The following is a 16,754-nucleotide window of genomic DNA, read 5'->3' as shown; positions in this document are numbered from 1 at the left end:
CACTATGCCCCACCCTGACCACCAGGGGGCAGATGCTCAATGCAGGAGCTGCCCCTTGGCGGTCAGAGTGCTCCCACAGGGGGAGCTCGCCCCAGCCACAAGCCAGGTTGATGGCTGTCAGTACAGTGATGGTGGTGGAAGCCTCTCCCGCCTCCTCAGCAGTGCTAAGGATGTCTGACTGCAGCTAAGGCCTGCTCCCCACTGGCAAGTGGACATCCCCTAAGGGCTCCCGGGCTGCCAAAGGAAAGTCTGACGGCCAGCTTAGGCCCAATCCCCCAGGGAGTGGGCCTAAGCCAGCAGGTGGTCATCCCCCAAGGGGTCCCAGACTGTGAGAGGGCACACTCCCCAAGTGCACACATTTTTGTGCACCAGGACTCTAGTTTAAAATAATAAAATGGAGCCTCATCTCAAAATCCCCCACATTAACTGACCAAAGTAGTCCAAATGAAGGGGAAAGACATCGATACGTACCTAAATTCTTTTCCAGCCACTGATGTCCTTCAATTAGTTGGTCAATTATGGCAAAATAATGTGCAGCAGCTTCATCAGGCATAACCCAGCCACCTGTTACAATTTCAAACTGACCATTTTCTAGTAAACTAGAAAGAAAATAATGTAAGAATTTACATTAATATATAAGAAAAGTTCAAATAAATTACAATCAGCATAAACATTTGGGACAGCCTTTAAATAAATTAGTATTTATTATACTAATTATTAAAACATTTTTTTAAACTAGTGAATGAATTTCAAAATTAGGACCCTTGAGTGTCTGAGGTGACCACCCCCATCCTAGGCCTGCAGAGTACTTTGGAAGTTCCTGTTCATCAGGGTATAATCTCCCTCACAACCTCAAAGATTCCTGATAGCAGGAGCCACATCTGATTTATTTCCAAATCTTGGAAGCACCTAGCAAAGTGCTTTACTCAGAGTATATGCTTGATGAGTGTTTATTGGAGGACTGTCACTTTAAGCATGGCATTTGTTTCAATACCCCTATACTGAAAAATCAATATTTATTTTGGTCCCACTGACACTGGTAAGTTAATCATACAAGCTACACAGAAGGAGAAGCTAGTAAATAGCACATGCCTCTGGGAATACAGGAAACATTATAAAGCACTTTGCTCAAGATTCAGTTAAAATGTAGGCTACATAAGTTTATTTTTCATTATTGAGTGAAAAGCTCTAACATTATCATTATCTGCCCACTGGATACTCCTTTCTTTGCCACAATATCATAAAAGGTAACTAGATCTCCAGTCCTAGAAATATTCAATATTACAAGAAGATACTTTCCTTTGATAAGGAAAAAAAGAAATCAAACTATTAAAAATTTGAGGAAGTACCTGAGGAAATATAAAAGTCAAGAATTTAAGCAAACAACTTAAGTGCCACAGACTTGTCGATTTGCAACAAGATGGTTTGGAAAATGATGTAAAGTTTCAGGAAAAAAAGCAACTTTAATAAGGATACACATCACTGAATACCCACCAATAGCAGCCAAGTACCAAGTGAAATTTAGCTGAAGCAGAGCAAAGGCATAAAAGACAGAGAAGTATTTTCCTACAAAGCCTTTAACAGAAGCCACAGCATTAACACAACATCTGATTTATTCAAACATATGCATGATCATATACCAGCGACAGAGTGAATAATGGACACAATTTCTAAAAATGAATGAAAGAATGATTCCTTGCAAGAAATTTAAAAATGTTAATTAAATCTGTATTGCCAAAGGAATCACCAACTAATATAATTTCGCATGGAGAACAGGATGGCTCATTATATTGTCTAAAGAAAAACAAAACGTCCAGTCAAACCTCAGATTCTCACAGGGCCAAATCAAGAACTTATAATTTAAAACTTGTATTTCTTCAAGAATACAAACTAAATTCAAGACTATTTGTACTGCTCTTACCGTCAGTGGACTTAGCCTCTAGTTCAGCCGTGGGCAAACTACAGCCCTCGTTTGAAATGAATCAAAATATTGAAAAAAAAGACCGTACCCTTTTATGTAATGATGTTTACTTTGAATTTATATTAGTTCACCCAAACACTCCATGCATGCTTTTGTTCCGACCCTCCGGTCCAGTTTAAGAACCCATTGTGGCCCTCGAGTCAAAAAGTTTGCCCACCCCTGCTAGTTAGTTCTTTTTCTTATCTTCCTGGTGATTGCCTGAGTTAACCATGCTCTAGGTGCCATGGACCAGACCCCCACTTCTTACGCTTTATGCCCAGTACCTGGAAGCCTGAGATGTTGGACGGATTTGGGATTTAATCTCTAGTCATCAAATACAGAAACTTGACTTCCTTATCTCAGTATTTCCAAACATATCTTTTGAAAAATTTCAGAAATAAATTATTTACTACTCTTAATTGGAAATATAAGGACTAAAATGAAAAGTCACTCCAATGGTGGAATTTTTCATCTATATCAATTTTGCTACATAATTCCAGTCCCATAGGCATGAATATGCTCCAAGGAACAGCCAAACAAGCAATGAATAACACATACTATACACAGCAACTAAACTCCTAAGCTCCATTTGTCAATAATCTAGTTCTTACCCCCAACATGATGCCTAAGATGCTACTATAATCATGTATTAAATTATTTTCTACACATAATAATCACTTTAAGGATTATCCTGTCTATTGTTTAGGGGAATGCATAAAAAGCCTCCCACTCATTAAAATGTTTTGCAGAATTTTCTTACCTATAGATTTTTTTTCTGTCTATCTTCCCAATCTTAATTGGTCCCTCTCATAACCTAGAATTCCTTCACCACTCTCTGTTACCTCCTGTTTTAACTGGTTAGTTCTAATCACCTTTCAGGTTTCAACCTGAATACTACCTGTTTCAGGAAGCCTTCCATAACCTCCTTACTTCCATAGAAGATAACACTTTATTATGGTACTGTGTTTAGTTATGTCTTCCATGCTCTGCCCTGATGGTTGGGACCATGTCAGTTGCTCATCTCCTGTATCCCTGGAGTCTAACACAGTAAATATTTGTTGAATGAATGATGGAGTAAATAAGGGAAGGCTTCAGAGATGAGGTTAATATTTCATCTGAGTCTTGAAAAATGAAGAGGATTGAAATTGTCTAATGTATAGAAGGGGGGAAAATCTAAGCTGAATTCATGGACAAATTTCTAAGAAGCGGAAAAAGCATATGCCTGAGGACATCCACATGGCTCAGCAAGGCAGGAAGTGATAAGAGGTAAGGGTGGACAAGTAAGGAGGAATCAGAGAAAAAAACGCCAGTATGTGCCAGGCAAAAAAGTTTGGGCTGTACCTTCTGACACTGAAGTGTCACAGAAGCAGCATGAGCAGACTCACCTATCAGAAACCTAACTCTGTTGGTGAAATGGAGGATACCTAGAAGTGGCACAGTTGGATACAGGAAGACCAAGGTGAAGGAAATGAGCAACAGGGATTGAGCTGAGGGTTTCGCACAGAGATACAAGGATTAAGACCTGAGTGGATGTGGCCCAAATGGCAGAGCACACAGTGGTTAAGAGCAATGTTTCTGGGGTTAGGCTGCCTGGCACTGACCCTCATGCCACACTTACTAGGTGGGGGACCTTCGGCGCATTCCTTAACACCTCTGCTTCAGTTTCTTCAACAATAGAGAGAATAATAAAGAATCTTAACTCAAGGAATGCTGCAGGACTGACTGAATAAATACATATAAGTGCTTAGAATATACCCATGAACAGTAAGCATCCAATAAATGTTAGCTGTTACTATTACCATTAACTAGGGAAGAAGAAAGAAACTGAGGTTGGAACTGTAGGTCTGGAAGCAGCATGAATTAAAACCAGTGTGGATGAGCACACATTGAAGAGAAGAACGAAAGGGTGCTACCCCACAGGCCAGAATGGACTTTTAGGAAGTAAGCAGAGGAGGAAATCAGAGGTGATGAGAAAGGAATGCTCAGCAGTGCAGGAAGAGAACTAGGAGACAAAGAGTTCTAGGTCATAAGAGGAAAAAAAAAGAATTTCGAGGAGAAATAGTGGTCAGTGTCAATGCTGCAAAGAAATTCTCCTGGAGGACTGAGAAAGTAACCCATGGACAAGGCAGTGGGAAGGTCCTCATGGGTTTTTCCAGATTCTGTGAAGCAAATAGAAGCCAGCAGTTGATGGGAATGAGAACAAAAGTGCCTAGTTGGAGATGAACTAGGATTGGAGAGAATGGGATGGAACACATACATTATAAAATAAATATATACCAGTGCTTCAGTGCTTAGAACTGAAGTTATTTTAGACAGTGGTGCATTGCTTTGATCCCTTTGTGAAAGGGTTTATATATTTAGGCTCTAAACTCATCCAAATCTGCCATTTTCCCTAACCATCACAAGACACACTGACTTCTCATTGCTTAGTAAATTTTACAGCAGCCGTTGGTTAAATACCATTAACTAGTACCTGTATAAAATGTATAGGTGCTTTAGAGGTACATTTTTTAGTGAAACTCAAAATTCATATCAGTAAATTTGGACTTGTATTATTAAGAAAGTAAACCTCAAACATTTTTTTGATTTCAATATGCAAACACAGATAGCTAAGAGATAGAACAGAAGGCTGACTTAAATATAAATTCAGGAAATATGATGTAAGAGGATGGTATAACAATTAGAGAAAGACTTTGCCTTCTTGGCAAAGTGATAAAACTCAGCAATTATATTAACTGATGGTACCTTTCCTCCCAGTACATATTCAGAACTTATTTCACACCTAAAGGTCCACACAGAGAAGTCTATCAAGACTTGGCAAACACACAAACTATTCTAAGTTCTAACAGCTCAGTGGGCTTCTCCACTAAACACTGGTCTCGACACCAGGAACAGATGCAATGTAAAAGCTATTTCAATGCCTCAGAGCCCAGAGAGGAAAAATGAATATGTAATACACTGGGTGCTAGTCAAAGGAAACACTAAGGCTAATGTTTCAGCTGCCTGGCTCTGAGTCGGGACACACATGTTGATGCATTTTTTTAATAAACATCATGCAGTATTTAACTGCACTTAGCCAAAAAAATATTAAAATAGAAAACCTAAAAAGTAAAAAAAATATCAGTCATTTTCAAAATAAAGTAAACATAAACAGAAAATGTGTTGATTATTTAACGTGAGGCAGTTTATTTTCTTATTTTTTTTTATTTTTACTTTTTTGTTAATCCTCACCCAAGGATATTTTCTCCATAGTTTTCCAGAGAGAGTGGAAAGGAGAGACAGAGAGAGATCAATATGAGAGAGAGACACACACATCGATTGGCTGCCTCTTGCTCGCTCCCCCCCCCCCCCCCACCAGGACCAGGGTTGAGCCTGCAACCAGAATTGAACCCATGACCCTTCAGTCAGAGAGCTGATGCTCTAACCATTGAGAAAACTAGCTAGGGCAGTTTCTTTTAAATCCACTGGATATGTGCTACAGGCAGGCACCATGACTATAATTGATTAAATCAGTTGGAATCACAAAACAATGAAAAGACTAGCTGTTTGCATGGATCTCCCTTTAGTTAACTAGATTTTCATTTTTGAAAGTCTACAGAGATGACTACTGCTGCCACAGGGGAAAGAATCAAACAAGTCACTCCTAGGATAGATTATGGGATCATTTGAGTTATGTTTCTGTTAAGTTCCCACAATCAATTGGTATTCCTTAGGGATAGTAAAAGCTCACATGAAACTCTGCAGGAATTAACAGGTTCTGCTCGGCAACGAGCTTGAAAATTTAGGTACAGACATTTAATCCATAGACTCATCTGAGGAAAAACAAGACACTGCACGAGCATTACACTAGTCATCAAAAAAATTGTATCAGCAATGTCACTTAGTACAAGCTCAGAATTTTAAATAATGGGGACAAACCTATATAGCTATTAAGCCTTTCCCCAAAACATACATTTAGGCAAGAACCTCTAAAAATATGTATGTAAAAGATAATGTTATTACCATAGTTCTATATATAAATGTAGTAAATCAATAAAAGTGAGTGGTTATAGCTAGAAGGGAGGGAACTTTAGATAAGCCTGACCAGAAACAAAATCATTGGCCCTAATGTGGCTATAAAACAATTTTTTCTTCAAGCAAAATGGTATCATTGAGGATCAGGCCTATATTTCCCACTGTCAAAATAAGAGCTCTCAAAAGGAGTTTGAATAAACTGCTTAAGCACTAGATTCTAATTTGCATTCCCACCCCTAACATCTTACTGCTTTCTACCTTTAATATTGGGTTGAATCACATAAAACTGCCATTTTTGTACATCAAAAGCAGTCAAACATCAGCAATTCATATGGTCCAATGTAAGTAAAATGGCCAACAGTACAGAAAAAGAGAGAAACCTGTGTCCAGGAGAATCAGAAGGGGACCATCCTCATGTCATAAAATTGGTAGCATTTGAGACAGAAATTATGCAGGTGAAACTAAAAGAATTCAACGAGTACTGACCTACAACCCCCTGGCATGAACAATAAGCACTGAATCCTAAGTAGTAAAGAGAGAAGAATCTAAGATAGTCTGGCAGCAGCCCCTAATTTAGAGGGCCAAGGGCTGAAGCAAAGCTGGATCTTGGAACAGACACTAATCACAGTCCCTATCCTTCATCCTCAAGGTGTTTCATGAGCCTCATCTTGCAGAGGCCCAGGCCCTGACTGCTGCAGAGGCTGGCTCCCTAATGTAGCTACACTGGGACAGAGCCAGGCCTGGCCTCACTTTACCAAAAGCAGCAAACAGCAAGCCCAATTTCCTTCTGAGGTGGCAGACTCTTTCCTATAGTCATTGTTCCAAGCCACTGCTCCTACCTGGCCTACATGCCACCCAAAAGGAAACTAGATACACAAAGCCAGCGTGGTGCCTCACCTAACAAACAGCAAACACTTCGTGGATCTCCCAATCTTCCCACTGCCCCAGCTCCTCTCTTTCCTTCCACCAGTCCTATTCATAACCCTACCTTCTTTTCTGACCACTGGGTCTTTAACACTCATCTTCCATAACCCAGCTCTCCAACAAATATCTGAGGAATAATCTATCAGGTTAGGTTTCTTGTTTGTCAGCAACACAAACCGATGCTGAAGGAGAAATGTATGGGAGACTTTCCTGGACACAGAGTACTGAGGACAGGCTAAAAGTAGAGGCTTAACAAAGGGCTGGAAGAAAACAAGAGGCTATGTGCTATTGTGCTATGGGGAGCACAGGGATCATTCCACAGGACAGGAAGAGTCTTTCAAAGGCACCAGTGCTGTGAGGGATGACCTGCAACCTTCCCTCCATGTGTTTCCCTTCTTTCCATCTGTCTACTCTCTCACTTCACTCCCTAAAGATTTAAAACCCTTAAAAAATAATTTATTGATTATCTGAGCTCAGGTCATAGCTGGCCCATCTGACCTGAGGCAGAAAGGTGGAGGACCTGATTTCTGTGAGAGACAGTTTCCCAAAAGGAAATCTGGTAAAATGGATGTTGGCCAAACAGTATTAATTAAACCCACTGAAAAGAAACAAAGTGTTTTGTAGAAAAGGAAGGGATTTCAGCAGAGTTACACTCTCTTTTGGAACAAATTCCAAGTGTGGATACACCAGGTATTGCTCAAGGATGAATAAAAAGGGGAATACACTTGAACTTACAAATAACAATAAAAAGAACACAGAACTAAAAGGTAATAAAAAACATAGTTAAAACCAAGCATTTAAAGCCAGAACAGAACAGACTCTATACCAGAGAGAAGCAAGCTTGAGGGGGGTGGGGAGAACTCTCAAGAAAAAAACTCCCAAAAGCAGTGAATATAACACATTAAAAAACAACAACAACAACATCATGTGCATAAAGGAGAGTAGAGACTCAATACTAGATAACTGAATTCTAAAACAAATGAAATAAAAACATTAATTAATTAGCAAGAGCAGAAAACATACGCTGGAGAAATGTTTGAACTGGTAGATGGAAAATTTAGTTAAGTTATTTATACCTACATAACTGGTGAAAATTTAGAATTTTATGGATAAAATTTTTAAAATCCTAAAAACATCTGACCAGAGGGGCAAAAGGTGATCTTCATAGAAACATTACAGAAGAAAGCCTTTTCTTAAAGATAGAAAACATAAAATGAGGCACAAAGCAGTTAACTTCCCCAAAGTCACACAGTAGATGGGAGTTTGTCCTATTTCAACATGTGCAGCCTAGCTTCAGTACCCAGACATTTGAACGACCTCTCTAGATTGTCCTTAAAGTAAAAAGAGCAGCACAGATCAGGCAAATCCAAACAAAAAGAATAAAAATTGTATAGTCTGCACTTTCTGACCATAAGATATGAAAATTAGTTTTTAAATCTAAAGTATAACTGGGGGAAAAATTGTACTTGGAAATTAAAAATTATTATCCTAACATATTCAAATCAAGGAAAAACAATAAATACAATTATATAACATTTTATTAAAATACTAGAGGCCTGGTGCACAAAATTCATCCACTTGGTGGTGGGGGTCCCCTCAGCCTGGCCTGCACCTTCTCACAGTCCGGAAGCCCTCGGGGGATGTCCGACTGCTGGCTTAGACCGGCTCCTGTACGGGTCTAAGCCAGCAGTTGGACATCCTTAGTGCTATTGGAGAGGCAGGAGAGGCTCCCGCCACCTCCACTATGCTCGTTAGTCATGAACCCGGCTTCTGGCTGAGTGGCATTCCCCCTGTCGGAGTGCATTGACCACCAGGGGACAGCTCCTGCATTGAGCATCTGCCCCCTGGTGGTTAGTGCACATCATAGAGACTGGTCATTCCACCGTTCAGTCGATTTGCATATTAGCCTTTTATTATCTATACTGATAATAGCCTACAGCCTTCACAACCAGGATGGACAACCAAACAGTGGGCCCCTGGCCGCCGAGGCACGCAGGCGGGAAGGGTCTGTGGGTTCTGGGCATCCGAGACGCAGCAGTGGTCGCGACAGCAGCAGCAAGAAGGGTCTTTAACCCCAGGCTGCCAAGGCACGCAGCCAGGAAGAGTCTGTGGGCTGTGGGCCTCTGGGGCGTGGTGGTGGGAGAGACCTGTGGGCCCCAGGCTGCCGAGGCACACAGACGGGAAGGGTCTGTGGGCTCTGGGCATCTGAGGCGTAGCAGCAGCGCTGGCAAGAAGGATCTTTAGCCCCGGGCCGCCGAGGCACATAGGCGGGAAGGGTCTGTGGACTCTGGGCCTCCGAAGTGTGGTGGTGAAAACAGGTCTGTGAGCCCTGGGCATCCGAGGCGCTGCGGCGGCGAGAAGGGTCTTTTACCCCAGGCTGACAAGGCACACAGGCGGGAAGGGTCTGTGGGCTTTGGGCCTCTGGGGTGTGATGGCTGGAGAGATCTGTGGGCTCTGGGCTGCTGGGGCGTGGTGGCAGCAAGAACTGTCTGTGCGCCTTGGGCCGCCAGGGTGCTGCGGAACTCTGGGTCTCATGCTTTCAGGGTGTGGCCAACCTTCAAACTGGACTGTGACATGAGGGAGGAGGGAGCCCCATTCCTCGCAGAATCCACTGTTGGAAGGAGGGAGCCTGCCTGCCTGATCGCCCCTAACCACTCTATCTGCCTGCCTGCCCGAGGGTTCCCGGATTGCAAGAGGATGCAGGCCAAGTTGAGGCCTGCACGAATTTCATTCACCGGGCCTCTAGTATAGGATATAATAAAAAATAACACAAATTTAAAAGCTAGTTAGAGCAGTACTTAAAGGCAAATCCTTATTAAAATAAATGAAAGGGCCCATTTAGCATTAGTAAAAGCAGGTAGAATGAATTAGTAAAAATAAAAGCAGAAAAGTCAAGGATAAAAACCAGTAACATATACATAGTTCTTTGGGAGTGAGAGGGGATGCAAAAACCAAACAAAAAAAGTAAAAGCTTTAGCCAAATCTACTCAAGATGAAGAAAATATTCAGCTTCCCGAAAGTACTTTGAAAAAACTATAGATGTGATAAATAAAATCTTGCAATCTAAACACTTTGAGTAAAATCTCTATAAAATTTTAATTTAAAAAAATATGAAGTATTATATGTATTCACGGAGTAATGTTAGACCTAAACGGACAAAAAAATATTTTTAATTTTAAAATTCAAAAGAATTACCTATAAAACAAACACCAGTTCCACAGGGTTTTATAGAGCAGTTCTTAAAAGTTTAAAAACTAGTAGGTAGCTCAATTTAAACTAAGAATTCTGTTTTACTCTGCGTGTGTGATTGTGTATGTGTGTGTGAAAGAGAGAGAGAGAGAAAGAGAGAGAGAAAGAGAGAGAGAGAGAGAGAATCTAAATTGCTGCTAACATTTCAATTTAAAGTCAGGATATTTTACATAACATTTTGGAATTCTAAGTTGTCTTGAATAATTGGAGGAGTATGCGGATCACTCTGGCTCCCATGAACTGCCAATGTGGTTGGAGTAGAAGAATGGCTAGTCCCTCTGGGTGGGACAGCTACTCTTGGTTCATCCCATCACCCCCAAAGTCCATAGCCTTCATTTAGGCCACCTTTCTGGCCAATCTTATAAGCAATTTAACTGTTCTACTGGGCGGGGGGTGGGGGAGAGGAGATGGGCGGGGAGCTCCAATGGGTTGTGATGGATAAACAGTTCTTCCCAAATTACCTTTAAATGTTTATATCAATTTTCATCAGAATCCTTTTTTTTTTTTAATACGGTAGGAAGACTATGAAACATCATAATACTGCAACAATTACAGTCAAACAGAAAAGTCCAGGAAACAGGTCAGAAATTCCAGAAATCAATGCTTATTTAAATACAATAAAGACAGCACTTCAAATCAGTAAAAAGAATGGACTATTTAAGTCTTTGAGAAGCAGCACTACATGAAAGGGAACAGCCTGTAGGACTGGACAGACTGGACGGAACAGCATACCAGTGCAGCACGTCCCAGCCTGTGACCCTGAAAGACCAGTGAGTGCTTTATTTCTAAAATGTGGGTAGTCACTGTACTTATTTCATAGGATTGTGAGGATTATCAGTTACCATTTATAAGCTACTTATAACAGGGACTAGTACAGTAAGTGCTGCAAATGTGATAGTAAATAGATAAAAGAAAGCAATATATACTAAAATAATCCTTAAACTCCAGGGAACAGAGGGAGGGAAATATGGTGAACAGAACCTTCCATCATACCACATGAAGAAAATAAATTTCAGGATTTTAAAAAGTGAATGGTAAAAAATGAAACTAGAGAAAAGAGGATTCTACCTGATTTCTAGATCTACCTTTTAAGATGTGACAAAGTAAATATCAAGAAAACAGATTAATCAATTTGACTATAAAAATGTTAAAAGTCTGTATATTACTTGTATGCATAACCCATGGACACAGACAATGGGATGGTGAGGGCCTGGTGGGGTGGTGGTGGTGGTGGTTGCGGGGAGAATGGGAATGGGCTGGAAGAAGTTAATGGAAGAAAAAGTTGGTCCTATGTAATACTTTCAATAATAAAAGATTTTTTTAAAATAAAAATTTTAAAAATGGAATTAAGAAACACTTGAGGATAAATGAGAGTTGATATGTGTATGTGCAAATGTATATGAATGTAATTACAAATTAGTAAGAAAAATTACACAATCAAGCAATTTATAATGCTTTTCCTATATATGAGAAATATGCAATATTATCACTCATGAAAAATATAAATTAAAATTATATTTTTCAACTATCAAATTGGTCAAGGTTTTAGAGAAAAAGTTGTATTGTTGGTGAACAGGCAGAGAAATTGGTACACTATGATATAAGATTGACAAATAAAGAATACATTGAAACAACCTTTCCGGGGCCCCTATGATTATATGCTTTAAAAAAAACCTTTAAAATATCAAGCCCCTTTAACTTAGTAATTCCATTGCTAGGACAAAGTTAGAACATAAGAATTTCAATGGAAAAGTTTCAAGTCCCCTTTTCAGAAATGAACCAGAATCAAAGAAAAAACATATGAAAAAATATTTTAAGTTTCAGATATAAAGTTAAGAATTTTCAACTTCTAAAAATTCAACACAAAAAAAATAAAAATAAAAATTCAACACTCATTTCACACTCACTATACAATTAATGTTTGATTAATTTAATTAACTTAAAAAAATAAGAACAAACCTTTTAACAGCATCCTTCTTTTGAATATCTATAGTATCCCACCACTTTGAAAGGTAAGAGATCTCAGACCATATAAATTTCCTCCGTGAGTCTTCCTTCAGCTTGATGACCATGTTATTAAAAATATACTGAGTCTTCTCTCTAAAGTATTCATCAAAAGTCTTCAACCAACCTAAATCAAGACACAAATATACCACAAATGTCTGGTTTATGTCTGATTTCAACTCAGTAATATTCCATTGCACTACCTTTGGATACCCTTGGATGTTTCAATCATATAAAGACATATATAATAATTTAAGATATGTTCTGAATTAATGAAATTACATTTAAATAAACATGAGACTCAAACAATCACTAAAATTTAAATTATAAAAATACTCTGAAAACTGCACAAATTCAGATACAAATGAGAAAAATGATCTCAGGCCAAAAAGCATTTGTTTAAACTTAACAATTATAGTATCTATTTATAATTTCTCTCTAATTGAAGGGACTTTCTTATTTTAAAAATGTGAACAGTGTTAAGTTGGCATTATTGTTCTCATAGTATGGGATTAAATTTTTAACCTCTCATGGTACAACTAAAATTCTCCATTCATTAAAAAAGTTAAACTAAGAAAAAGAAAAGCAGAAGTACAAACAGTATTTAAAACCAGCAGCAGATCAATGAGATAATCACAACATTTTTATGAATATTGAGAAGTAGAATTCTGCCAAAAATAAGCATTAGTTCCCAAAGGCTGTTCATATTCCATTTATGGTAGAACAAATTGGCATTAATAAAACAACAAATGTGTACACATCTATGTAAAGTTTTCTCAAAAGAGAATTATAAATGTTGATAACTTATTTCTCTGCCTTTTCCTACTATTTCCCATATATCCAGAGAATTTTATCTAAAGACATGTGCAATCTATAATAATAAAGCACAATATGCTAATTAGACTGGATGTCCTTCCAGATGAAGCCGCAGCAGCGGGAGCTGAGGCAGAGGTGGTTAGAGGCGATCAGGCAGGAAGGCAGGCAGCAGTTAGGGACAATCAGGCAGGCAGGCAGTGTGGTTAGGGGAGATCAGGCAGGCAGGCAAGCAGTTAGAGGCGATCAGGCAAGCAGGCAAGTGGTTAGGGGCGATCAGGCAGGCAGGCAGGCAGAGTGGTTAGGGGTGATCAAGCAGGCAGGCAGAGTGCTTAGGGGCGATAAGGCAGGCAGGCAGAGTGGTTAGGGGCGATCAGGCAGGCAGGCAGGTGAGTGGTTAGGAGTCAGCAGTCCCGGATTGCAAGAGGGATGTCCAAGATTGCGCGAGGGCACAGGCTGGGCTGAGGGACCTCCCACGCTGAGTGCACGAATTTCGTGCACCGGCCCTCTAGTTTGAGTATAAAGAAACATTTTTAACAAGATCCATAGGTCCCAACATAGCCCCACCTGGCAGAGTACTAAAGCAACATGATGAGTGACTGAGGCAAAAATGTACAGAGCCACCAATTCCACCTACTGGCAATATGGGCCCTCTGGAAAATAACTTCTTATCTAGGAAGTGTTATGGCGGGGAGAGGGGGTGTCTATATATCTAGGTTGAACTACTGCTCTATACTTTCAAGTCTCAAACACGTGGGAAACTAAAGTATAAGGACTCCAACTATTTCTTCTGTCTCTATTTAAGTTACTATTCAATGTATTCTATATTTGCTGGCACAAAATAAAAGCCTGCTATGGCAGAGAAGACAATACAACTGTTTTGACAATGCAAATATGAGCTTCTGAAAAGGGCATGGCCACTGTGACTATATTTCTCCCTTTTGTTTTAACTAAAATCTTTTCATTCATTATATGGTTATTTATTGAACACCTACAAAGTGATAGGTCTGAAGCTAGGAGCCAAGGAGGAATACATTGTAAACTATTCCTTATAAGACTTTCTTGATGTAGGGCCGTGGTTGGCAAACTGCGGCTCGCGAGCCACATGCGGCTCTTTAGCCCCTTGAGTGTGGCTCTTCCTAAGCCTTAGGAGTACCCTAATTAAGTTAATAACAATGTACCTACCTATATCGTTTAAGTTTAAAAAATTTGGCTCTCAAAAGAAATTTCAATCGTTGTACTGTTGATATTTGGCTCTGCTGACTAATAAGTTTGCCCACCACTGATCTAAGGCATTTTTAAGCTGGTTTATCAACAAATAATGCTACCTGGATAATTCAACTTCTCCATGTTTAAACTAAAATCCTGTATCTGTTAAAAAAAACAAAAATAAAAAACCTCAGTATGTTCAAACCTGAGCCTGGCATATAATATAAATACTAGCTGCTATTATTATTAGCTTAATTATCATCATAAGTCTTTAACTGCCCCTTAATCATCATCATAAGTCTTAAATTGTCTCTATATTCAAAGCAGTTAAAAGAAGTACTAAATTATATTTCTAACATCTAATTTTTTAAAATATGCAATTTATTTAAAACATTTAAATAAGCTGCTTCACATCTTAAACATATTGTGAACAAAATGTTCAAACAAAACAAAATCTTAAACAAAATTAGAATTCATTCTATGCCCTTATTAGGGGCTGAATTTTGAATTATGTCCCCTCAAAATTCATATGATGACGTCCTAACACCAGTACTTCAGAATGTGACTGTTTTTGGAGAGTCTTTAAAGAGGTAATTAAGGTAAAATGAGGTCATGTGAGTGAACTCTAATCCAGTATGTCCTTATAAGGAAAGGCGATATAACACAGACACACACAGAGAGAGGGAAAGCCATATGAAGGCACTGGGGGAAGAGGGCCATCTACAAGTCAAGATGAAAGGCCCTCAGAGGAAACCAACACTGCCTTAATTTTGGACTTCTAGTCTCCAGAAATGTTTGGAAATAAGTTTCGGTTGTTTAAGTCTTCCAGTCAGTAGTATTTTATGAATGGCAGCCCTAACAAACTAATACAGCACTAGAAAAAATTAGAGTTGTTACCAACCAAAAAACAAAAATCACAATGTGGGGAAAATTTATTTTAGCAAATACCATCATAATATTTAATATATATCTATTTCCGTATTGCAAGACTGAGTCAAAAGCAAATGTATGTGGGTAACATCTACTTCTGTATCATACTATTATTACATGCTATGATTACATATGTGCAGTAAGGACCATGTAAATTATTTAATGGGTTCTTTTAGAATTTTTTTTAAACATCACATATACCTTTCACCTAAATTTTAAGGAAGGTAAAAACTAATCTCTAATTATTTGGTTATTAACTCAATTAAAGTACTATGAACAGTGGAATGCCTCCAAAATTAATTTAGTAAGAAAATTCTAGTAATCTAGCATAAAAGGCAAATTTAGAATAGTCTTTATAAAGATTAATAAGTAAAAGGTTTTTAAAGTACAAATACTTATTTTCATCAGTTATACTTTGTTATGCACTAAGACCATTTCAAAGAATAGTTTATCATGAGTTTTCACAAAAGAATCACAGTGACTGATTAATCCATTTTGCCTTCAACACTTCATTTGCCCTTCAACAATCATTCTGAAAATATGTCAAAGACATTTCAGTGAGCCAAAATACAAGCTCGGAGATGTCAAATTAAAAGCTTCCCATAAAACTCATCTATAACAGAGACTAATATCACAACAATATAGCACAATTAATGAAGACTGAACTGAAAGATAGCCTCTTGCAGCATTCAATATTGAGTAATGTAACAGTAGATTAGTTTTTAGTGCTCTTATACAATAAAGTAATCAAGTAATCCCTTTTACACTGAATTGGCTCTTTCTTTTTCTAAATTACTGTAAAACTACAATTGTATATTATCATGAGCCCAATCAGAAAGATAGTATTTTATAAAAAGTTCTATGGGATAAATTTTTGTGACATAACATTATAGTCTTACCTCTAGATTTAATCATTTTAGGACACTGAAGTTGCAAACTGATTTACTTAAGTGGTCAATTCATAGCCTTTTTCTTTCCCTTGAATACACTTGGAAATTTAACCATGGCTAGCACAGCACGAATACCTTCCCATTTAGTCTTTTGCACTCTAACAACACTATCCTCCATAAAATGGCTTATTGCTATTTTAAATAAATGGGGAAATACTTACCAAAGAATACATAATTAGAAGTTCTATAAAGCAGGCATAATTCCAAATTTAATATTATTTTATCATAAAAAATTAAGTTCTAAAATATAGAACTAATAAAGTTGAAAACTCTATTGCTTGTTTTTAATGTGAACAAACAAACACTAATTGCTCACTAAAAAAGCACAATTTTTAAAAGATTTGGACACTTGATCTAGCTTCGAAGTCTAGAGACTATGTAGAGATCTGATCTTCTTAAGGAACACTTAGTTTTATTTGGTTCATGGGCATTCACAGTATCACACTTAGGATCTAGGCAAGAGTGCCCCACTCTGAGTTCTGGACTTTGGAGGGATCTCCCAATTCATTCTCTGAAAACATCTTTTTCCACAAGATAAATCCACAGGGCAAAGAACATGCCCATTCAGAGCCTGCCCTGCTCTGCCATAATGAGTCTCAGGACCCAGGAATCTGTGTCTAAATAACTCTAAGCAGGCTTCTGGAGTCTCCCTGTCTAGGCAGTCAGCCTTGCAGGTAATAACTTCCCCAGATGGAGCAGTG

The 16,754-nt window shown here is 38.5% G+C and overlaps 1 protein-coding gene across 4 annotated transcripts in view; it reads right to left on the bottom strand.

Moving 5' to 3' along the window:
* MAN2A1 (mannosidase alpha class 2A member 1) overlaps positions 1-16,754 on the bottom strand; it is a 160,255-nt gene that overhangs the window by 106,312 nt on the left and 37,189 nt on the right. For 3 of the 4 annotated variants that reach the window (XM_006754267.2, XM_015568442.1, XM_015568452.1), the window contains 2 exons: positions 12,107-12,278; positions 472-599 (listed from right to left, as the gene is read on the bottom strand). In XM_006754267.2, the coding sequence (XP_006754330.1) occupies positions 472-599; positions 12,107-12,278 (300 nt within the window). Of the gene's footprint in view, positions 1-471; positions 600-12,106; positions 12,279-16,002; positions 16,082-16,754 lie in introns of those variants that run through there. The other variant, XM_015568447.1, reaches the window with a different exon arrangement.

Source organism: Myotis davidii, unplaced genomic scaffold, assembly GCF_000327345.1.
Source record: "Myotis davidii unplaced genomic scaffold, ASM32734v1 scaffold812, whole genome shotgun sequence".
Lineage (NCBI taxonomy): Eukaryota > Metazoa > Chordata > Mammalia > Chiroptera > Vespertilionidae > Myotis > Myotis davidii.
The sequence above is the reverse complement of the archived record's forward strand: the minus strand, read 5'-3'. Positions and strand labels throughout refer to the sequence as shown.